We start from the raw sequence: 17137 nt of genomic DNA on the forward strand, positions 1-17137 counted from the left end.
ACAGGGTGCACGTACCTTTGTAGCACCCCTGGATGTACACGGCTCTGTGTCCCCTCCTCTCTGATCCCAGGCACCACCTTTCGCTGCTCTGATTGGCTGCAATTCTAGCCAACCAGAGAAGCAGTATGAAGCCCCCAGGAAGGCTGATGAGGGCGCTGCTGCTCACCCTCATTTCCCTTGGCTGGGGGAACAGCAGCAACTAGCAGCAGACCCTGGAGCCACTTCCTGTCCCCCGGCCTCCCACGGTCTACAGTCTGGATCCAGCCCCAACTTGCCTGATCTGGCCCATGAGGCTCAGGGTTTCAAATCCTCCACCCTGCTGCAGGCCAGATGCAGTGAAGGGGAGCCCTAAGCCTCCTAGCCCGGGTCCAGACAAGCCACGGCCAGCTCCAGACCACAGGCCAGGGGTTCTCCACTCCCCCTCAAAGCACCAACTTTGGTAGCTTTGAGATCTAAAGGCTGGGCCAGTTATGTTTTCCCCATGTCCCTCCTTTTCATAAAAGGTCTGTTACAGAAAATCAAACAATTAATTAGCATAGTGTTTGCAGTCTCTGCTGGGTATTTAAGAAGGCCACAATAAGGATGTGCAAGTTTTCATTTGTACTATGAATGGGAGGTATTCCAGGGATGTAAACTGTTCCATATAGATCTGAGTTTATATGTAATGTTAGTAACACACAGTTTGCATTTATCTGACTGTCGGTACTGTGTCTCCATGTGAAAATCAGCAAGCATTTTTTTTAAAAAAAGTACATCTTAATATAAATAGTTTATTCAGTGCATGGTTGTGTATACAACAAATAATAAACAACTCTTTCGTACAAGGCAGACAACTGCTTGTACAGAACTAGGTCAGTTTTGGCGCACAGAATCCAATGATGGTTAATGCACAAAATCTTACACATCATGCAACTCTATGCCAGTATTCCAACTTTCTCCCATGCAACGGATATGAGGACCTAAAGGGGAACCTAACTAATTTGTTAAACCATTTTTCCAAAAGCATGTATGAGTATATGTTGTTTAGGGGTAACCTGCCTAATGTTTCCTCCTACACAAGAATCACGTACCCATTACAGGAAAAGAGGGACGTTTACAAATAAGACATTTCTTATAAAAAATTAAGTCACCTTAATTCCACAGTTTCTGTCTTTAGAAAAGACGCCACAACAATAGTTTAACATGATACACAAAATGGAATTAAGATAAATCTACACTGGAGGATAATTTTATCCCTTTATGTTATCTTCCACTGACTCGGGTTAACAAAACAACTCAATTCCTACAGACTGGGATCAGCACAAGAACTTTACCAGAATGCTACAAATCTATAAAAATTTACATTTCAGTGTGTTTAAAATCACAAGAACACTGTTTGCTTGAGCCTGAGACACTGATGCTCAGTTCCAACCCTGAATTTATTGTTTTTTTTTAAAAGACACAGCTTTAAAGGCCCGTTGGAGTTGAGAAATCAAAAAATTGCACTAATCCAAATTAAAGGATACCTCTGTAATCAAGCCTTAGATATAAAACAGTAAGCCAAGAGAACAACAGAGTTTACATTATTTGTTGTTTGCCCCTATAAAACATATAAGCGTTAAAATTTCCTTTGAAGAGCAAAAGTGGTCTTTTCATTTCTTGGTTGGAAAGCAAATTCTTAGCAGCAGCAAATGCTGTGAAATGTTTTTGTTTCGTTTTCCACAAAGCACAGGAGAGAAAAAGAAAGAGAGAGAGAGACAGAGAGAGAGAGAGGAAAAGGAGCTGGATATTTCTTCTTGGAGATTTATTCCACAGTTATGTTTTGCTGGCTATCCAGGTGCCTTGTGATATGCATGCGCATATTCTATGTTACTGGGATATATCCTGTGACAACCAGAAGAACTAATGGCTGATAAACGAGTAACTTATGCAAGTTCGGTGGCTTGTCCGGAACAATTTGACTGTTTGGATGAAAGACTGCTCGTAAGAATTCAACTGCATCTGGAGGTAAGGTTCCATTTACAGAGCACTTGGCTTGCCTTAACCTGGCTACGTCGATTCATTTTGACTCATGGATTTCCCCCCATTTAACACTCCTGAAACACTTCTGCTTTTTGTCGGGGTCCCACTTCCAGATCTTGAAAATTCTGTGAGATCATGAAGAGAAGGTTCTTTGTACATGGCCACTGAAAATCAGAAAGAAATAGCAGCACATCAGCACATTTCACATGCCACTTCTTTTGCCTCTGTTCTTCACTGTGGGTTCAAGGGCTAGTTAGAAGTTTTCATTCAATAATAAGTAAATAAGTAACATGGGAGCAGTAAAAGAAATGTGTTCTCTACATTGAGAAGAACATTAGGAAATTATACTTTCTCTACATGCAAACGCTCAAGAAAAGAGAAGTTCAAAGGTTTGTATTTAAATATCAGAGGCACTAGCTAAAATATGCACATAAGCACTTTCTCTCTGCAAACTTCTGTGGAGTAGCTCTGCATGGGGTGTAAGTCAGCACAGCTCCATTGACTTCCATGGCACTATGCTGATTTGTGCCAGGTGAGGCTCTAACCCGGGGGGGCAGTAATTTTTGCAAAAGGGCCACTCCATGAATTTTGGTACTCGTCATGGGCTGGCTCTGCCCCCCCTCAAAGGGGCTGGGCCTCAGGCACAAGGGGTGGGGCGGCTGGGTACTACCGAGAGAGAGGGAGTGTGTGAGAGACAAGATTCTGCGACACGGACTGAGTGTGTGCCGCAGTGTGTATGTGACAGTGATAGGGCAACAATATTTTCCTGTCCCAAATATGGGAAGGAGGCGGCACCCACCGGCCCTCCCTGAGCCCCGGGGAAACAGCAGCCACCAGCGCTCTGCAGGACCCAAGGGAAGTGGCACCTGCCCACGCTCCTCCCGCTTCCCCGACGCTTGAGAGCTGGTGGAAAAGGTCAGCGGTGGGAGGGCCAAAATACAGGACAATTGGTCCCTTTTAAAAAATAAGTCGGGATGACTTTTGGCATCCCAAATATGGGATCGTCCCACCAGCTAGACCCTAGACAGTGACTGTGTGTGTGGCACAGGCTGCATGTGCACAACAGCTGCACAGAGTATGTGTGGTGGCTGCTGATGGGAAAGTTTCCGAGAGAAGCCACCTCTGTCTCTTTAAGGGAAGTCTGTCCTCTCGTCTCCCTACGCCCCTGCTCTGCACTCCTGAGCGAGTCACTTACGCATACGTCAGACTGCAGCAGCACCATTACGTGTCTCCCTCTCCCTGATCCCTGCTGTTCAGAGATGGGGTGCAGGGGAACACCCCGATCTCAGCACTACTCTCTCCCCTCCTGCTTTGCACAGCTAGCGGGAGACTCCTAGGAGCAGCTTGGCTGCAGATGGAACAAGGTAGAGGGAGGGGCAGCTGCAAGCATGCTGCTGGCTGTCAGTGTGCATGCTCTGCTCATCAGCGGCGCAGGCCAGAGAGAAACGCCTGCTGGGCCAAATCTGGCCCCCAGGGCTGATTTTGCCCACCCAACATTTGAAGACACGATCCAGATAAATGACCACAAAAATGGACCTTTAATTCCTCTATTTCCTCCATTTCATAGAGAAATGCACCAGTTTTGTGGATGCACTCCATTTCCCGGAGCATCTGTCCCTAAAAGTGCAGACTGTAAAGCTAGACTGGGCATAGGCTGATCTGGCCTATCTGGCCCATCTATCTAGTTGTGCAGCTTGGAGATAATCGCTATGATTCCAAAGTGGCATTTGTTATAAGCTGTTACTCAAATAAGCCTAGGATCTAAGGCAAGGCTTCATCTGTCTCTCACACGCATTGGTTTTTAATGTTCGGGTGCTGGTACCATATTGTTTAATAATTGTGTAGCAGAGAGAAAATGTTACCATCTGAATATTACATCAAATCTTAGCCAAGATTAGAGACTAGTTTAATAAATATTCCTGAAGCATGAAACAAAGTGCAACATGTTGGTTACCAGTTGTGCTATCCAGGCAAAATCTTCACAGACTGTGGTGGCCACACTGGCAACGACCAGTACAAATGGGCGACCAAGTGCATTTGAATGCATGAAGCACACAATATATTGCAGGATGTTGTCACATCTGAAAAAGCTCTAGTATTATTCAAGGTGTGTTGCAAGATGTTACAGTTTCATGATGCAAACGACTTTAAACTTAAAATGTGTATTTTTTTGCAATACAATATTTCTGACAATGTCACACGATTTCATAGTAGCTGAGTGAACAAAATCAATTACCTTTTAAGGGTTTTGGCAGAAAGTGTGCTGCCGGTTTGTTTTTCTTCACGTGGTTTCCTTTCATTATTTCTCCCTCTTTGTTAAGGCCCAGATACCAACCCCTGCCGGACTGTTGCTGTCTGTAGATCATTGAAGAATATGTCACATAGTAGTTTTCAAATACTGACTCTTTGAACTTGCATTCAGGTGTGAAATGTTCCTGTAAGAAAGTAACCGGTCAGTACCAGTGGTGCTGAACTACAGATCAGTTAATACACGCGGTTTTGATATTCATCGCCTTCCAGATGGCTACACAACACACCCCGAGCCCTTCACCCTCCAATTATGGAACACTGGTCTTCAAATATTAACAACGGAGTAATACAATTTGAAACGGTTCAGGGAGCAACTCAAAACAGTTAGGTAATACAATCTTGCTGACCAATGAGTAAACTCGAAGTGAGTTCTCTGCATTGGATACTGGGCATGCACAATGACAATATAAATCAACAGTGAACTCTCAGAGAAATGTCCAGTTTAAATTCCAAACAAGGATGCGGTGAGTAAATTGGTCTCTTACCAAGCACTTGATGTTAAATTAGCTTATAGCAGCTACCTCATTAATTGTAAATTATTTATACCCTTGGATGAGCACCAGAATATGACAAGTTCTGTGTCCTTGAAGCTTGTGATAGCTATTGGGAAAACCAGATCAGGCTATGACCTGAGAACCTAAGTACAGTGGTGAGGGTTAAAGATGAAGCATTGACCTACATTGCTTGGAAGGGAATGGGATAATGGTTAAAGTAATGGAGAAAGAAACCCTTTGTTGCTGTTACAGATCCAGACTAACAGGGCTACCCCTCCGATACAGAGTTGCCTAGTTTGTAATCCCAGCTGAGTGACTGACGATCACCCTGTAATTCCGGCTGAGTCAGTTAACCTCTTTTTGGCACTGGATCCCAAAGATTAGCAAGGAGGAATTGCCCTGGAGACACAGCTGAGCTTTCTAAGATAAATGCACTGTTTGCACCCACAAGGTTGCTGTGTCCTAGGCCTGCTCCTTGCTTCGGGGCAGAGCACTCGTCATGCACGCTGAAGTCCTGAGCAGACGGATGGCCAGAACCGAGCTCTGCCTCTGCAGCACACTGGACACCCGTAACTGCCTCGGAAGGTCAGCAAATAATAATAAACCTTTAGTCAGATATCAGTTCACCAGGAACTTCACAGCAGCACCATTCCACAGCAGCCAGCCTCTTTCACAGAGAGGGCGCGGAGCAAAGAGAGGCTGTGCTGTCCTGTGTGTCGGCCAAGCAGAGCTGGCCACGGTTTTTGGTTCAAAACTTTTATTTTATCATTTTTCAAATACTTTTTCAAAATGGATAATTTTTCAAATACTTCTGTGGAAAATGTCTTTTTCAACTTCTTTAATGTTGTTTACTAATCCCCCTCCCCCCACGATGACGGGCCCCCTCCATGCCTTAGGAGAACTGGCTTAAGATTATGTATAACGCAAAGATGCTTTACACAAAACAGGTCATGTAACACATCAGTTTTATAGTTACAATCTGCTGGATGTGTATATCCTATTTTCATGCATATATCTTTCTTATATGTGATGTTAGAAATGTGACATGTGGATCTGTTTATAATATTAAATGTGCTAGTAAGAGACATCAATGATGCCCAGGGAACTTAATGACTCAGTGATCAAACCAATGACCTGTAAACAGTCATATTCCTCCTGTAAACCTGAACCATGTTTGGTCCTAAAAAGACATGTGGCCATACCACCCGCTACTGGAATCCATTTTGAACTTGGTAGTTATCCATGGGGATGGGAGATGAAAAACAAAGGGTTCCTATGCTAGGGAAAGTCTAGTACGCAACAAGAAGCAATCAGCCTTTTGTCTTCAGCTGGCTTTTGAAACTACCTGACCAACCTTAAGAGAATCCAAAGAATTGTCAAAAGCTGGAGACCCAGGGCCATCCATCTGAGATAAGGGTGGATAACTGGGTAAAAAAAATGCATGTAAGAAGCTTCGTAATGGATTAGAGTTAGTTAGTTAGTTATTTTGATCTGTTTCCACTAACCACCACTTGAATTCTCCTTTTCGTTCTTAATAAAAACACTTTTGTATTGGACCCGGTGTAAATAATTGTTACCTGGGAGAGGGCGCAACCACTGTACATTGTGTCTCTCATTGACAAAGGGAGCTGACCTTTTGAATCTTCCCTGTGTAAAAGTTTTACACAGGGTGAGAAAGATTGGTTGGAGTTTTGTGGTCCCATTTGGGGGGTCGGTTTCCTGGGTGGCAACCCCTTAGAACTGAGTCCTCCCAGAGCTGAAGTGGTTCAGAATCTGCGTTGCTTGGCAAGGGGTGGTGGTAACCGCAACTCTGTGCTTTGGCTGGGGGAGATCAGGGGATCTGGCCCAATAGGACAGAGTGGTGGGGAACCTCAGCCAGCAAGAAGGTGGGTGTCAGTGGCATGATTAGCACTCTAGGGAACAGCTGCAAAGGGACTTCTGTGATTGCACTCCATCACAACCACTGAAAACTAGAGAGGGTCCAGAAAAGAGCGACAAGAATGATTAAAGATCTAGAGAATATGACCTATGAAAAAAGGTTGAAAGAATTGGACTTGTTTAGTTTGGAAAAAAGAAGATTGAGGGGAGACATGATAGCGGTTTTCAGGTATCTAAAAGGGAGTCATAAGGAGGAAGGAGAAAACTTGTTCTTCTTGGCCTCTGAGGATAGAACAAGAGGCAACGGGCTTAAACTGCAGCAAGGGAGGTTTAGGTTGGACATTAGGAAAAAGTTCCTAACTGTCAGGGCGGTCAAACAGTGGAATAAATTGCCAAGGGAGGTTGTGGAATCTCCATCACTGGAGATATTAAAGAGCAGGTTTGACAGATGTCTATCAGGGATGGTTTAGATAGTACTTGGTCCTGCCATTGGGGCAAGGGTCTGGTCTCGATGGCCTCTCAAGGTCCCTTCCAGTCCTAGTGTTCTATGATTCTATGAAAACAATGCATGCATCTCTCCCCTTCCTTTCCCTCCCTTTTTCCATGGTGAAATGAAAGGGGGGAGGCAGAAGGGGAGAGATATGTAGACAGAGAAAGGGGGGGAGGAGGAAAGAAAAAACTTTTTTTTAGGTTTTTTATTTGTTGTTGAAAAATGTGAAATTTCAAAACAGTAAAAAATGTCAACACTTTGTGCAATATATACAACATTTTTTCAACCAGCTCTAATAGGCCATGTCTACACTAGCCCCAGACTTCGAAATGGCCATGCAAATGGCCATTTCGAAGTTTACTAATGAAGAGCTGAAATATATATTCAGCGCTTCATTAGCATGCGGGCGGCTGCGGCACTTCGAAATTGACGCGCCTTGCCACCACGTGGCTCGTCCCGACAGGGCTCCTTTTCGAAAGGACCCTGCCTACTTCGAAGTCCCCTTATTCTCATGAGCCTATAAATTTAGACCCTCCTCTGGAACCCCCCACTCACACATCTGATGAAGCAGGTCTTTGCCCACGAAAGCTTATGCTCCAAAATATCTATGAGTCTATAAGGCGCCACAGGATGACTTCTTGTTTTTGAAGATACAGACTAACTTGGCTACTCCTCTGATACCTAAGGTTAACATTAATGGTAGACTTTTCACAATATGTATGTCAAGATCAACAGTAAGTTTGAAAACAAAAAAGTAAAGTTTCCCATTGTCTTTTCCAGGTTTATAGGCCACTTCCTCTGCAAACCTGGCATGGGCCCCTTGGAGATTTTTACAGAAACAAGTCACTGATTTGTCATCCTCCAAAATCAAAGATTGGTTGTTGTGAGTAATTTGCATGGTGACGGAAAAGCAACAGCGTTTTTTTTTTTTCATCTCTTCGTGCATGAATGTGTCACATCTAGATACAAGTTCTTTTCATCCAGATTGTACAAAAATATTGGTCTTCCTTTAAAATGTAAATCCTTTTTTCAATTGTCACATTTTTGTGCATTCCTTTGTGTTTTTTTTTTAACAGTATTCTGAACAAAGAATTTTAAAGGGGAAAATAACTTCCCTGACATTTCAGGGCGTAGACACTGTGGATGAAATCCTGGACCTTCTGAAATCAATGGGAAAACTCCCATTGACTTCAGTAGGGCCAGTATTTCACCCTATGAAATAATGGGCTTGTTTGTTTGTTTTATTTTTTTACATCACAGCTCAAAATATCCTCATGGCCCATTAGTGTCTAGCATGGGTGGATATATTGATGACCTATGGCATTTCGGTTTAAAAGACAAAATCATTTATAAGGTTCTAATGAAATCAGTGAGAATTTTGAGTAAGAACTGTAAATGATGCATGCAGTAATAAAAGGCACCCAGGATAATTACATTTGTAATGAAACCCTCTATGGCAATGCTTTTTCAGGACTGCCTTAAAGCAGCAAACTGATAAGTCTCAACCCACGAGGTGTTTGCACTGGAGGTATAAATCCCTTACAGAATGGGTTTATAATAGAAGAAACACTAATGCGATTTTAACTACAGTAGTTGTAGCTATTGTGAAATGCCACTGTATTTTCCATTAAATTTCTGAGTTTAAGCTTGAGTGCCTTCTTTATATATGTAGTCTTGTTGGGTGCAACAGATTTATTCATGTGCAAAAGGATTTGACTCTGAATTATGCCTGTACTACAGTAAACAAAAAAGGAAAGAAATTGTGAAAGTATCTTGAGAGTAATTTTGTTTTTTCTGAAAAATCCTAGGAAGTAAGAAGCTTAAGTTAAATGTGTCAGAGGTGGACCCAGTTTCCTGACTGTTCCTTTCAGAGAAAAAGGTGCTATTCTAACATCCCTTTACAGACTTGTACTACATCCTTTTCCAATTACGTCTTTGTGCTGGTGAAAGACCAGAATTCAAACCCCAGTTGATTAGCAGTTGCTTTAGCACAAAGTGCACAATGAGCAATTCTATCCCTGTTCTTTCATGTTAATTGGTAACTATTCAGTTAATTGACAGTCAGTTTCAATCACTGTCAACGTGGGCCAATCCCCGTATTTTTACGATTTCTAAATAAACCCCCTCTACTGCATTACTCCATCCATAGCTTGCTGTGTTAATAAGGAGTACCGTGGGTGTATCATCCAATTAAGAGCAATAAAACAAAAAACTGTGCTGAGCCTCTGAAGGATTATGGCCTATGTACAGTAATGTGCAGCTGTTTACAGAAGGTTTGCTGTATTCTCTGACTGAGACGCAGATCAGGAACTGAACCAAAACAGTTGTCTCGCCCCCTCAAGAAGCCAGTTGATTTTACAGCATGCTTATTGGCAGTAGCCAGAAAACAGGTATTTCAAGAGGTTTTGAAGTCCTGGCTTGACATAGTCATGGCTGGGATGATTTAGCTGGGGTTGATCCTGCTTTAGGCAGCGGCTGGACTAGATGACCTCCTGAGGCCCCTTCCAGCCCTACGATTCTATGACTATTCCTGCTGAAGTAAGCATGTGATATTCTCACCATGGGATCTAGTAAAGACTAGAAACACTTGGCTCGGTGCGACACAGGTGGTGGTGGGGCAACGGCAAGGCCAACGTTCTAAAAAGCCTGTTTCACCCCTGATTTTTCTTGGCTTTGTTGCTTTGAGTAACAAACTCTGCTTGGCGCTAAGATGCAGCAGAGAGCTCTGTTAATGCCAGACATCCCTTTGACACTGCATGCTGGCCTGATGGCATAATGCCCTGGTAATTCCTTCCCCTCTCACAGCAGGCAATCCCTTTTCCTGGCTCCTCTGGAGATTCAGTGGTCATCGACATGGGTGGGATGTGTTTTGAAGGTAAACAGCATCTCACGCAATTCAAATGTGGTCCTTCTAGAACTATCCCCCTGTTTAATCTTCTCCTTCACGTGCTGGACTACCAAATCAGTTCTCTTTTCAGTGTTTTCCCCTAGCTCCAAATAAAAATGGCACCTCATTTAATTGGCTGGTTTGGCATTCAGTCACGCTGCTCTTTCCTATCGTGGGGCTTTAGCTGCTAAGAGGCAAGACATGCTTTGTCTTTTTAAACTTTTATCTTATCCCTTATAAGGTGTCTGTGATGCTGGAAATGTGTGGTGTGTTTACCACAGTTTGTTTTTCATAAGTATTTGTGTTCCCGAGTTCCCTTCAGTTTATTAATTAGTAACATCTACCCCTTACCTGCCTATTTTTAAAATGAAAGGCAGAGGCTTTGAAGTAGAAATGCTAAATGGCTGTGCATCTTACAAACAGGTATTATTATTGGTACAACACCAGATTTGAAATATTCAGCAATAGAGCAACTAAAGAAAATACCCACACTGGTGAAAACCATTAATTTAGCGTCTAACACTCCAATCTAGCCAGTCACCTAGCCTTCAACAAACCCTTCCCTGGTACTGCTTGGCGGTTCTTGCCTACACGCTCAGAGTCGAACAAATCATCATATTTCATGTTGTGAAAGAATATTCCCCCAAATCAGATTGGCAGAGACCCCGAGGGGTTTTCACCTTCCTCTGCAGCTTGGGACACAATCCCTTGCAGATTCAACTTACTGTAAATGGTGAAATCTCTGTAACTTAAAGGCTTTAGTTCATGATTTGAGGACTTCAGTAACTCAACCAGAGGTTACACAGTGGGTTTCAGAAGTGGGTGGGTGAGGTTCTGCCCTGTGCAGACTAAATGATTACAATGGTCCCTTCTGACCTTAACGCCAATGAATCTAAAACCTGTCTTATTGTAATAAAAGATGGGGCCCTTTACAAATATACCCATCACTACACATCTCAGGGTAGCTGGTACACAATGGGGTTTTTTTTGTACTTCAAAGAAGAAGTGCAAGTGAAAGTGCTACAAAGAATTCAGATGAAATTCCTACATTCAGAGTAGTCCTTTTCCTATGGAAATCAAAAGGTTTGTCATTGACCTCAGTCAGGAGGCGTTGGTAAAGTTTTAGCACATCAGGCAGGAAATACATGGGATAAATGATGATAAAACACTCCTCTTCCTTCACTCTTTTTGATAATTAATTGCTGCTGGAAATGTAGCAAAAAGTGACTCTGACCGGAACAGTGCACTAGACTGCGTGTTCTGTACATTAAACGCATACAGGAACAGGACCATGGCTGACCATTTCACACGCACCATCCAGAAGAGAGGGGTCATCTGCCTGTAACAGTAGAAGGAAGAGAGGGAATTCTTTTCCATATAGATTCTTGAACTGCTTTCCTCACTGCTGTATCTGAGCACCACTCACACATGATCGAAGTTTGTGTCACGTGTGGTTTGTTTTCTCTCCCATCCCCTCTCCAGAATCGTAAGTGCCATTCAGTGTTTTGTGTTGGTTGAGGGAATGATTTTTTTTTTCATTTTAAAAACACCCAACTCACTGTTGTACATTAATGTTCAAGAAAGCAGATCAAAGCAGCTCACCTTGTACTTGTAGTGGAGCTGGTGGGGTGTGTGATGGTCCTATAGTTTCTGTAGGAGTGTAGTGTCTGGATCCTAGCTTTCTTGGTCAATGTGCCCATGATCTAAGGAGTCCAGTCCCATAAAGATTTTAGGGCTGCAGCCCCTTAGCTACAAGGGAAATACCTAATGACCACAGGAGACAGCCAACTTAAATGGTGCCAGGTGGGCAAAACATTTTATGAGATAGGCGAACCATGGCTGGCATCAAATTTTCACATCACAAACTGGCTGGTTGTATGTTGCTTTGCACATCTGGGGCAGCTGCTTCTTCCACAGGCATGTAGCGCTATGGGTGTCTGAGACAGAGTAGAGAGGTGATGGGATTATATTGCAAAGAAAGGTGGACAGAATGAATTGCCAAATGGTAACCCACTAACGGGCCTTTAACAAATAAGTGCCTCTTGAAGTTAGAACCTTGAAGAGTACACATTCATTGTATTCTTTATAATATGATTGAAACTGTAATTTTTAGGCCTCTGTTTCCATCTCCCAACAATGAGACAAAAGGCCAAGTGAAAAATCTGACGCAGAAACATCACTGAAAACCTACAAAAGTTCAAAACCTTCTAAGCATCAGGGTGTACTGGGAGATAAATATTCCAGTTGCTAACCACACATGTATTTACCAGTGAGGATGACAGAAAGTGTCTTGCTGTTATCCAAAGAGTAGCAGCTGAAAACAGTCTGCAGAACTTGCAGAATGAGGATGGGCCTGGGAATTCAAAAAGTTGCAGATATTATAGAATTTGTCTCTTTCCGACAGTAACAAACTGAGGTCCCGACACTGCATGTCCTTACTCATCTGAGAGATCCTATTAATGACTCATCCTAGGAAATAAAGTGTTCCCAGATTAAGCCTTGCGCTTTGACATAATGTAAGTGTGGATGATATCCTGTATTTCCCTTTCACCTTTTCTGGAAGGAAGCCCACAAGAGAATGTGAAAATGGTTTGCAGTCACGAATTGTGTATTTACAATAATACATGATACAAACAAAAAGGATATTTATGTGATATAGCCCACTGGTTTGCCTTGAAGTTAATAGTAAATAGGGTCTATATATACACAAAGAATCTGTACCCCACAAAAAGATAAAATAGCTTTAAGGAAACTGATTAATTCTTGTCAAAACTCAAGACTTGCTTAATTAAGCAAGAAGATAAAGTGACAAGAACTTCTGCTTGGTTTTGATCTAATCAGCTGAACTCCTGAAATGTTCTTGCATAAAAAGAATTACATTTGCATTCAAAATATATATATGTATGGACTCAATGGATAATTTGGTATGAAGATTTCAGTAGTATGAAGTTGGAATGTACGCATGATTGCAAGAAGATAACTGAACAGATCACCAAGGGAGAGAAAAGCAATGAGTTACAAGAAAATCTGAAATGATTTTTACACCATACCATATTTTAAGGTCCAGTTTTTTATTATCTCTACTGGATGTGGAAGTTCCTAAATCAATGCAAAACTGGGAGTCTTCCTGCTTATTGGTGGAAAAGCTCCTGCTTCCAGCTGAGATACCTTCTGGTGTATTCAGATCTTCTACCCAATCACCAATCCAGGACTTACACATTAACCACCCTGCCTCTCCACCACAGATAATTTAAGGGATAGGTAATTCTACTCACATGCGGGCAGCAAAAGGGAACCCCACCTTTTTAAGGTGTCTGTGTCAAGCTACTTAAATATGGGTCTCTTACACAAGACTGCAGGTGAGAAAGGTTAACAGAGTGCAAATACGGCCATCAATGATGGAATTTATCACGTGGTTGTTGTCACCATGCGCTTTGCCTTAGTCCACCAGCAGAGGAGCTGACCCAACAAATTTAAGGAGCGAAAAGTATGGCTCACTCAAATCTAACAGACTCAAGGTTGGTATCTGTTAAGCAAACTTGGGCTGTAGTTACATGATATTCTGGAGAGCAGTTGATCAGAAGGGTCAGAAACTGGGTTGAAAAAACACAGTGACATGGAAACAGCTAATTAAAGTATGTTGATTCTGATGAACAGATTAGGAAATGCTCATCAGCGTGGGGTGCAAAATTACAGATTCCATGAGGACAACACTGTGGGTACGGGATGCATCCTTTATTTTATCCACTTAACAAAATCCCAGGTTTGCATTCCTCCGCTTCCCAATTTCTTTCACTACTTTGATGTAAATGGGGCTTTCATTGTATCGCCATGAATTTCTGAAGATCCCCTTGCAAGCTATGCTGCTGCTCCTTGGGTGATTTTTCTGCCCCAGCAGTTCTGCCTTTTATTAACAGAGATTGATTTTCTTCATCTTTGGCAAGTGGCCTTCCCAGAATGTATTCGCCGCATCATCACCCAGTAGCGTGTGAAATAACATCAACAGCACAAAATGTGAAGACTTCACAACTTGGAAGGTCTCAGAAATAGTAACAGCTTCTGGATCATCAGCATGAAAAAAGTCTTTGGAGAAATTTCTAGACTCTGGGAAGCCACCATTGTCTCTGTCAGGTCCCAATCCTGCAAAGATTTACGCGCCCCACTTTATTTTACTTACTTTAAATTGCTTCAGTGATTTCAGTGGAGCCACTCACAGGGCATGAAGTTAAGTGTCTGTATCAGGCTATATCTTCATTTCCGGGAAGATCGACACTGCCACAGTTCATCGTCTGGAGTTTGATTTAGTGCACCAGGCAAGGCCGCACTAAATTGAACTCACACACGGTGCCCGCATCTGCATTGGTACTCCTGCCCCTATTAGGAGTTAGGAAAGTGGATGGCAATGAGCAGTTCCATCAACTTCCCACAGTGGAGATGGTACAGAAGCCTGAGTTAAGGTGCGTGGACTCCTGCTACGTAATTAACGTCCTGAACATAGCTGGAGCTGCGTACCTTAATTTGACCTTTCCCTTTGGTGTAAACCTGTCCTCATTCTTTGCAGGCTTGGGGCCAGAGAGGGATTCCCTAACTGAGCATATAGCAAAGACTGCTGAAAAACAGCAGAGGGTGGATGACTGCGTTCTTTTCACACCTCAGAGATAACAGGGCAAATGTGAAACTGACTAACCACCATGCAAACAACATTAAATGAAATGGTAAGACTCCTGTTGATTTCACGGGAACAGAGCAAGACCTATATTGAGTGCTTCCGCAAATCCACTCTTAAAATACCATATATGGCTCTATTGCCTTGCTATAGGAAGGGTGTAGATGAGAAGCGTGGAAAAAGGCAATGGGAAATAACCAAAATGATGCTGCGGACAGGTTGTAAGAGAAGATGAAAGTGATTTCACCTCTGATGGTAAGAAATAAAAAAGTAATGCTGTTCCATGAGAAGGATGTACTGGAGATTATCTGAAACTACCTATAATTTTTAATTAATAAATAAGCAGAAATTGGGCACAGAATTAATTGTCAGAATTTCTTTAAAAAAAGCTTCTTTTATAGTATGCAGATCTTTTTGTTTGCATAATAAACATCCAGTAATATGGTGAAATGCAGAAATTTGCAAATAAAGCAATAAATCAGAGTATGTAAATCCATTCGAGTGGGGGCTGGGAAAGATAAAAATGTGTTATCAGAGCTATTAAAGAAATACCTGTGCTGTGGCAGTGAAAGTTTATGTTTGTGTTAGGCATCCTTTGATCTATAAGAATGCCCTTGTGCATTGCTTTCTACATAAGTCAAATATTCAATCATCCCACCACAAAAAAATATTCAAAGAGTGACGGTGAGCTCACACCCAGTAGGTGTGTTGGTGGTTACATGAGCAAAAACGAAGTATATCAGTCAAAACTGCAGCGCTCTGCACAGCTCTAAGAATCCTTGGGTCTAGTTGCAGCCTTGACACTGACTCACTTGTCAAAATTCGGGCCAGTAGCTAGTGTACCCTGTGAGATGTGTAAGTTCGGGAATCCCCTTCTGTGCAGCCGCTCAGGAGAGCTTCCATTGTCACACAGCAAATTAGCAGCGTGCCCACAGCTAGGTTTTACGTTTCTACTGGTGGTGCACATTGGCACATGCCTAGGTGCACATAAAATTTTCTTCTACAAATAAATGAAAATCTGCATGTGGATGGAAAAAGTTAGAGGGAACACTGCAAGTAACTTTGGGCAAGATTTTGAACAGCATCTAGGCTACCGACTCCTATTGATTTCACAGGGAGCTGGAAATCTACCTACCTTTAAAAAATTGGCTCCTCATTTCTTTGCTTGTCTTTTTTTGCATCTGTGAAATGGGTACAATACTCATAGCATACAACTCATACAATACAATTCTCATAGAAACATCATGAGGATTACATTATTTTTAAACAGCTTTGAAATTTATCTATGGTAGATATTGTGCATGTCCTGTTGTTATTGTTCCATTGCCTTTAGTTTATTCATCACACTAAATGTGTTGCTTTACAAAAGCCATGCCTAATTGGAGGTGAGCGAATTAGCATACAGGGCATTAGAAAGGGAAATGCTTCTGTCATAACTGCAGAGTAAATAAATTCTGTTAGAGAGGACGTGCAATGGGATTTAAATGTTCCGCACAATTCCCAAGAGATCACCTTGCAGATGGCAGACATGGGCCCCTTCCCTAATTCAGAGTTGCCATGCTGCCATTTACTCACAATGAATAAGAAAGGGAGATTTTTGTTCCACCTTGTATTTTTTTCAGATATAAGCCTCCCCATTTTCTGGGGGGAGAGATAGGAGAGGAATCTTTAACATTTCTTGAATGGTCTAGCAGCTATAAGAATTATCATGCCCTCCTAACATACACATCTCTCTCCTGTTTGATGTCTATGGCTTCAGGGCAATAAAGAGTTCCAGTCTCACTTGAAAATTGGAGTGAAAATGTAATATCCTTTTGAGATAAAAGGAAGACTCTAAAGCCCGGCATGTTTTGTAAACCTCCGAATAGGTTCATTAAGCAACTAAGCTTAACTGCTTAACTTAAGCAATTAAGGATGATTTCAAATGGCCAAAGGAAAATGCGGCCTGAGGTAGAGAAAAAACTAAAAGTATTTGCTGCATGGATATTGACAGGGAAAGAATTAGCTGACCAGTAGCTTGCTCTAATTCTGATTTCATGTTTAAAGGTGTAACATTATTGTTTTCAAAGGCTCTCAAGGATATTCTTGTAAGACTCTAACAATAGATCTCCACATGGAGTAGTTATGAGTCTGGGATGTCGTCATATAGGTTAACTTCCTGGGGATCTTTCCAACAGGTTAAGCCACACAACAATAACCAAAGGATTCTTCTTTCTCATGGTGCACTAGACCAATGACTCTACAGCAAGTAAGATCTGGCTCTCAGGGTGTAGCAAAAGCTGGGATTGCTGAAAGGACGGTCTGCATATAGAAAGTTTAAAATTACTATGAAAGCAGGTGGACAGGTGAGATCATAGAAATACGGGGCTGGAAAGGACCTTGAAAGGCTCACCTAGTCCAGCCCCCTGCAC

At 42.3% G+C, this 17137-nt stretch overlaps 1 protein-coding gene and 1 long non-coding RNA gene across 6 annotated transcripts in view; one reads left to right on the top strand and one right to left on the bottom strand.

The window, feature by feature from the left end:
* Positions 1-756: 756 nt before the first annotated feature.
* FGF13 (fibroblast growth factor 13) overlaps positions 757-17137 on the bottom strand; it is a 357392-nt gene continuing 341011 nt past the window's right edge. For all 5 annotated transcript variants that reach the window (XM_075007926.1, XM_075007922.1, XM_075007923.1 and 2 more), the window contains 2 exons: positions 4238-4436; positions 757-2165 (listed from right to left, as the gene is read on the bottom strand). In XM_075007926.1, the coding sequence (XP_074864027.1) occupies positions 2029-2165; positions 4238-4436 (336 nt within the window). In that variant the 3' untranslated portion in view covers positions 757-2028. The remainder of the gene's footprint in view (positions 2166-4237; positions 4437-17137) is intronic.
* Positions 4654-9280, top strand: LOC142020240 (uncharacterized). The gene is made up of 3 exons (XR_012647318.1): positions 4654-4775; positions 5257-5390; positions 7954-9280. It is a non-coding gene; the product is annotated as an uncharacterized LOC142020240 (long non-coding RNA).

This window comes from Carettochelys insculpta, chromosome 13 (assembly GCF_033958435.1).
Source record: "Carettochelys insculpta isolate YL-2023 chromosome 13, ASM3395843v1, whole genome shotgun sequence".
In the NCBI taxonomy this organism is placed as follows: Eukaryota; Metazoa; Chordata; order Testudines; family Carettochelyidae; genus Carettochelys; species Carettochelys insculpta.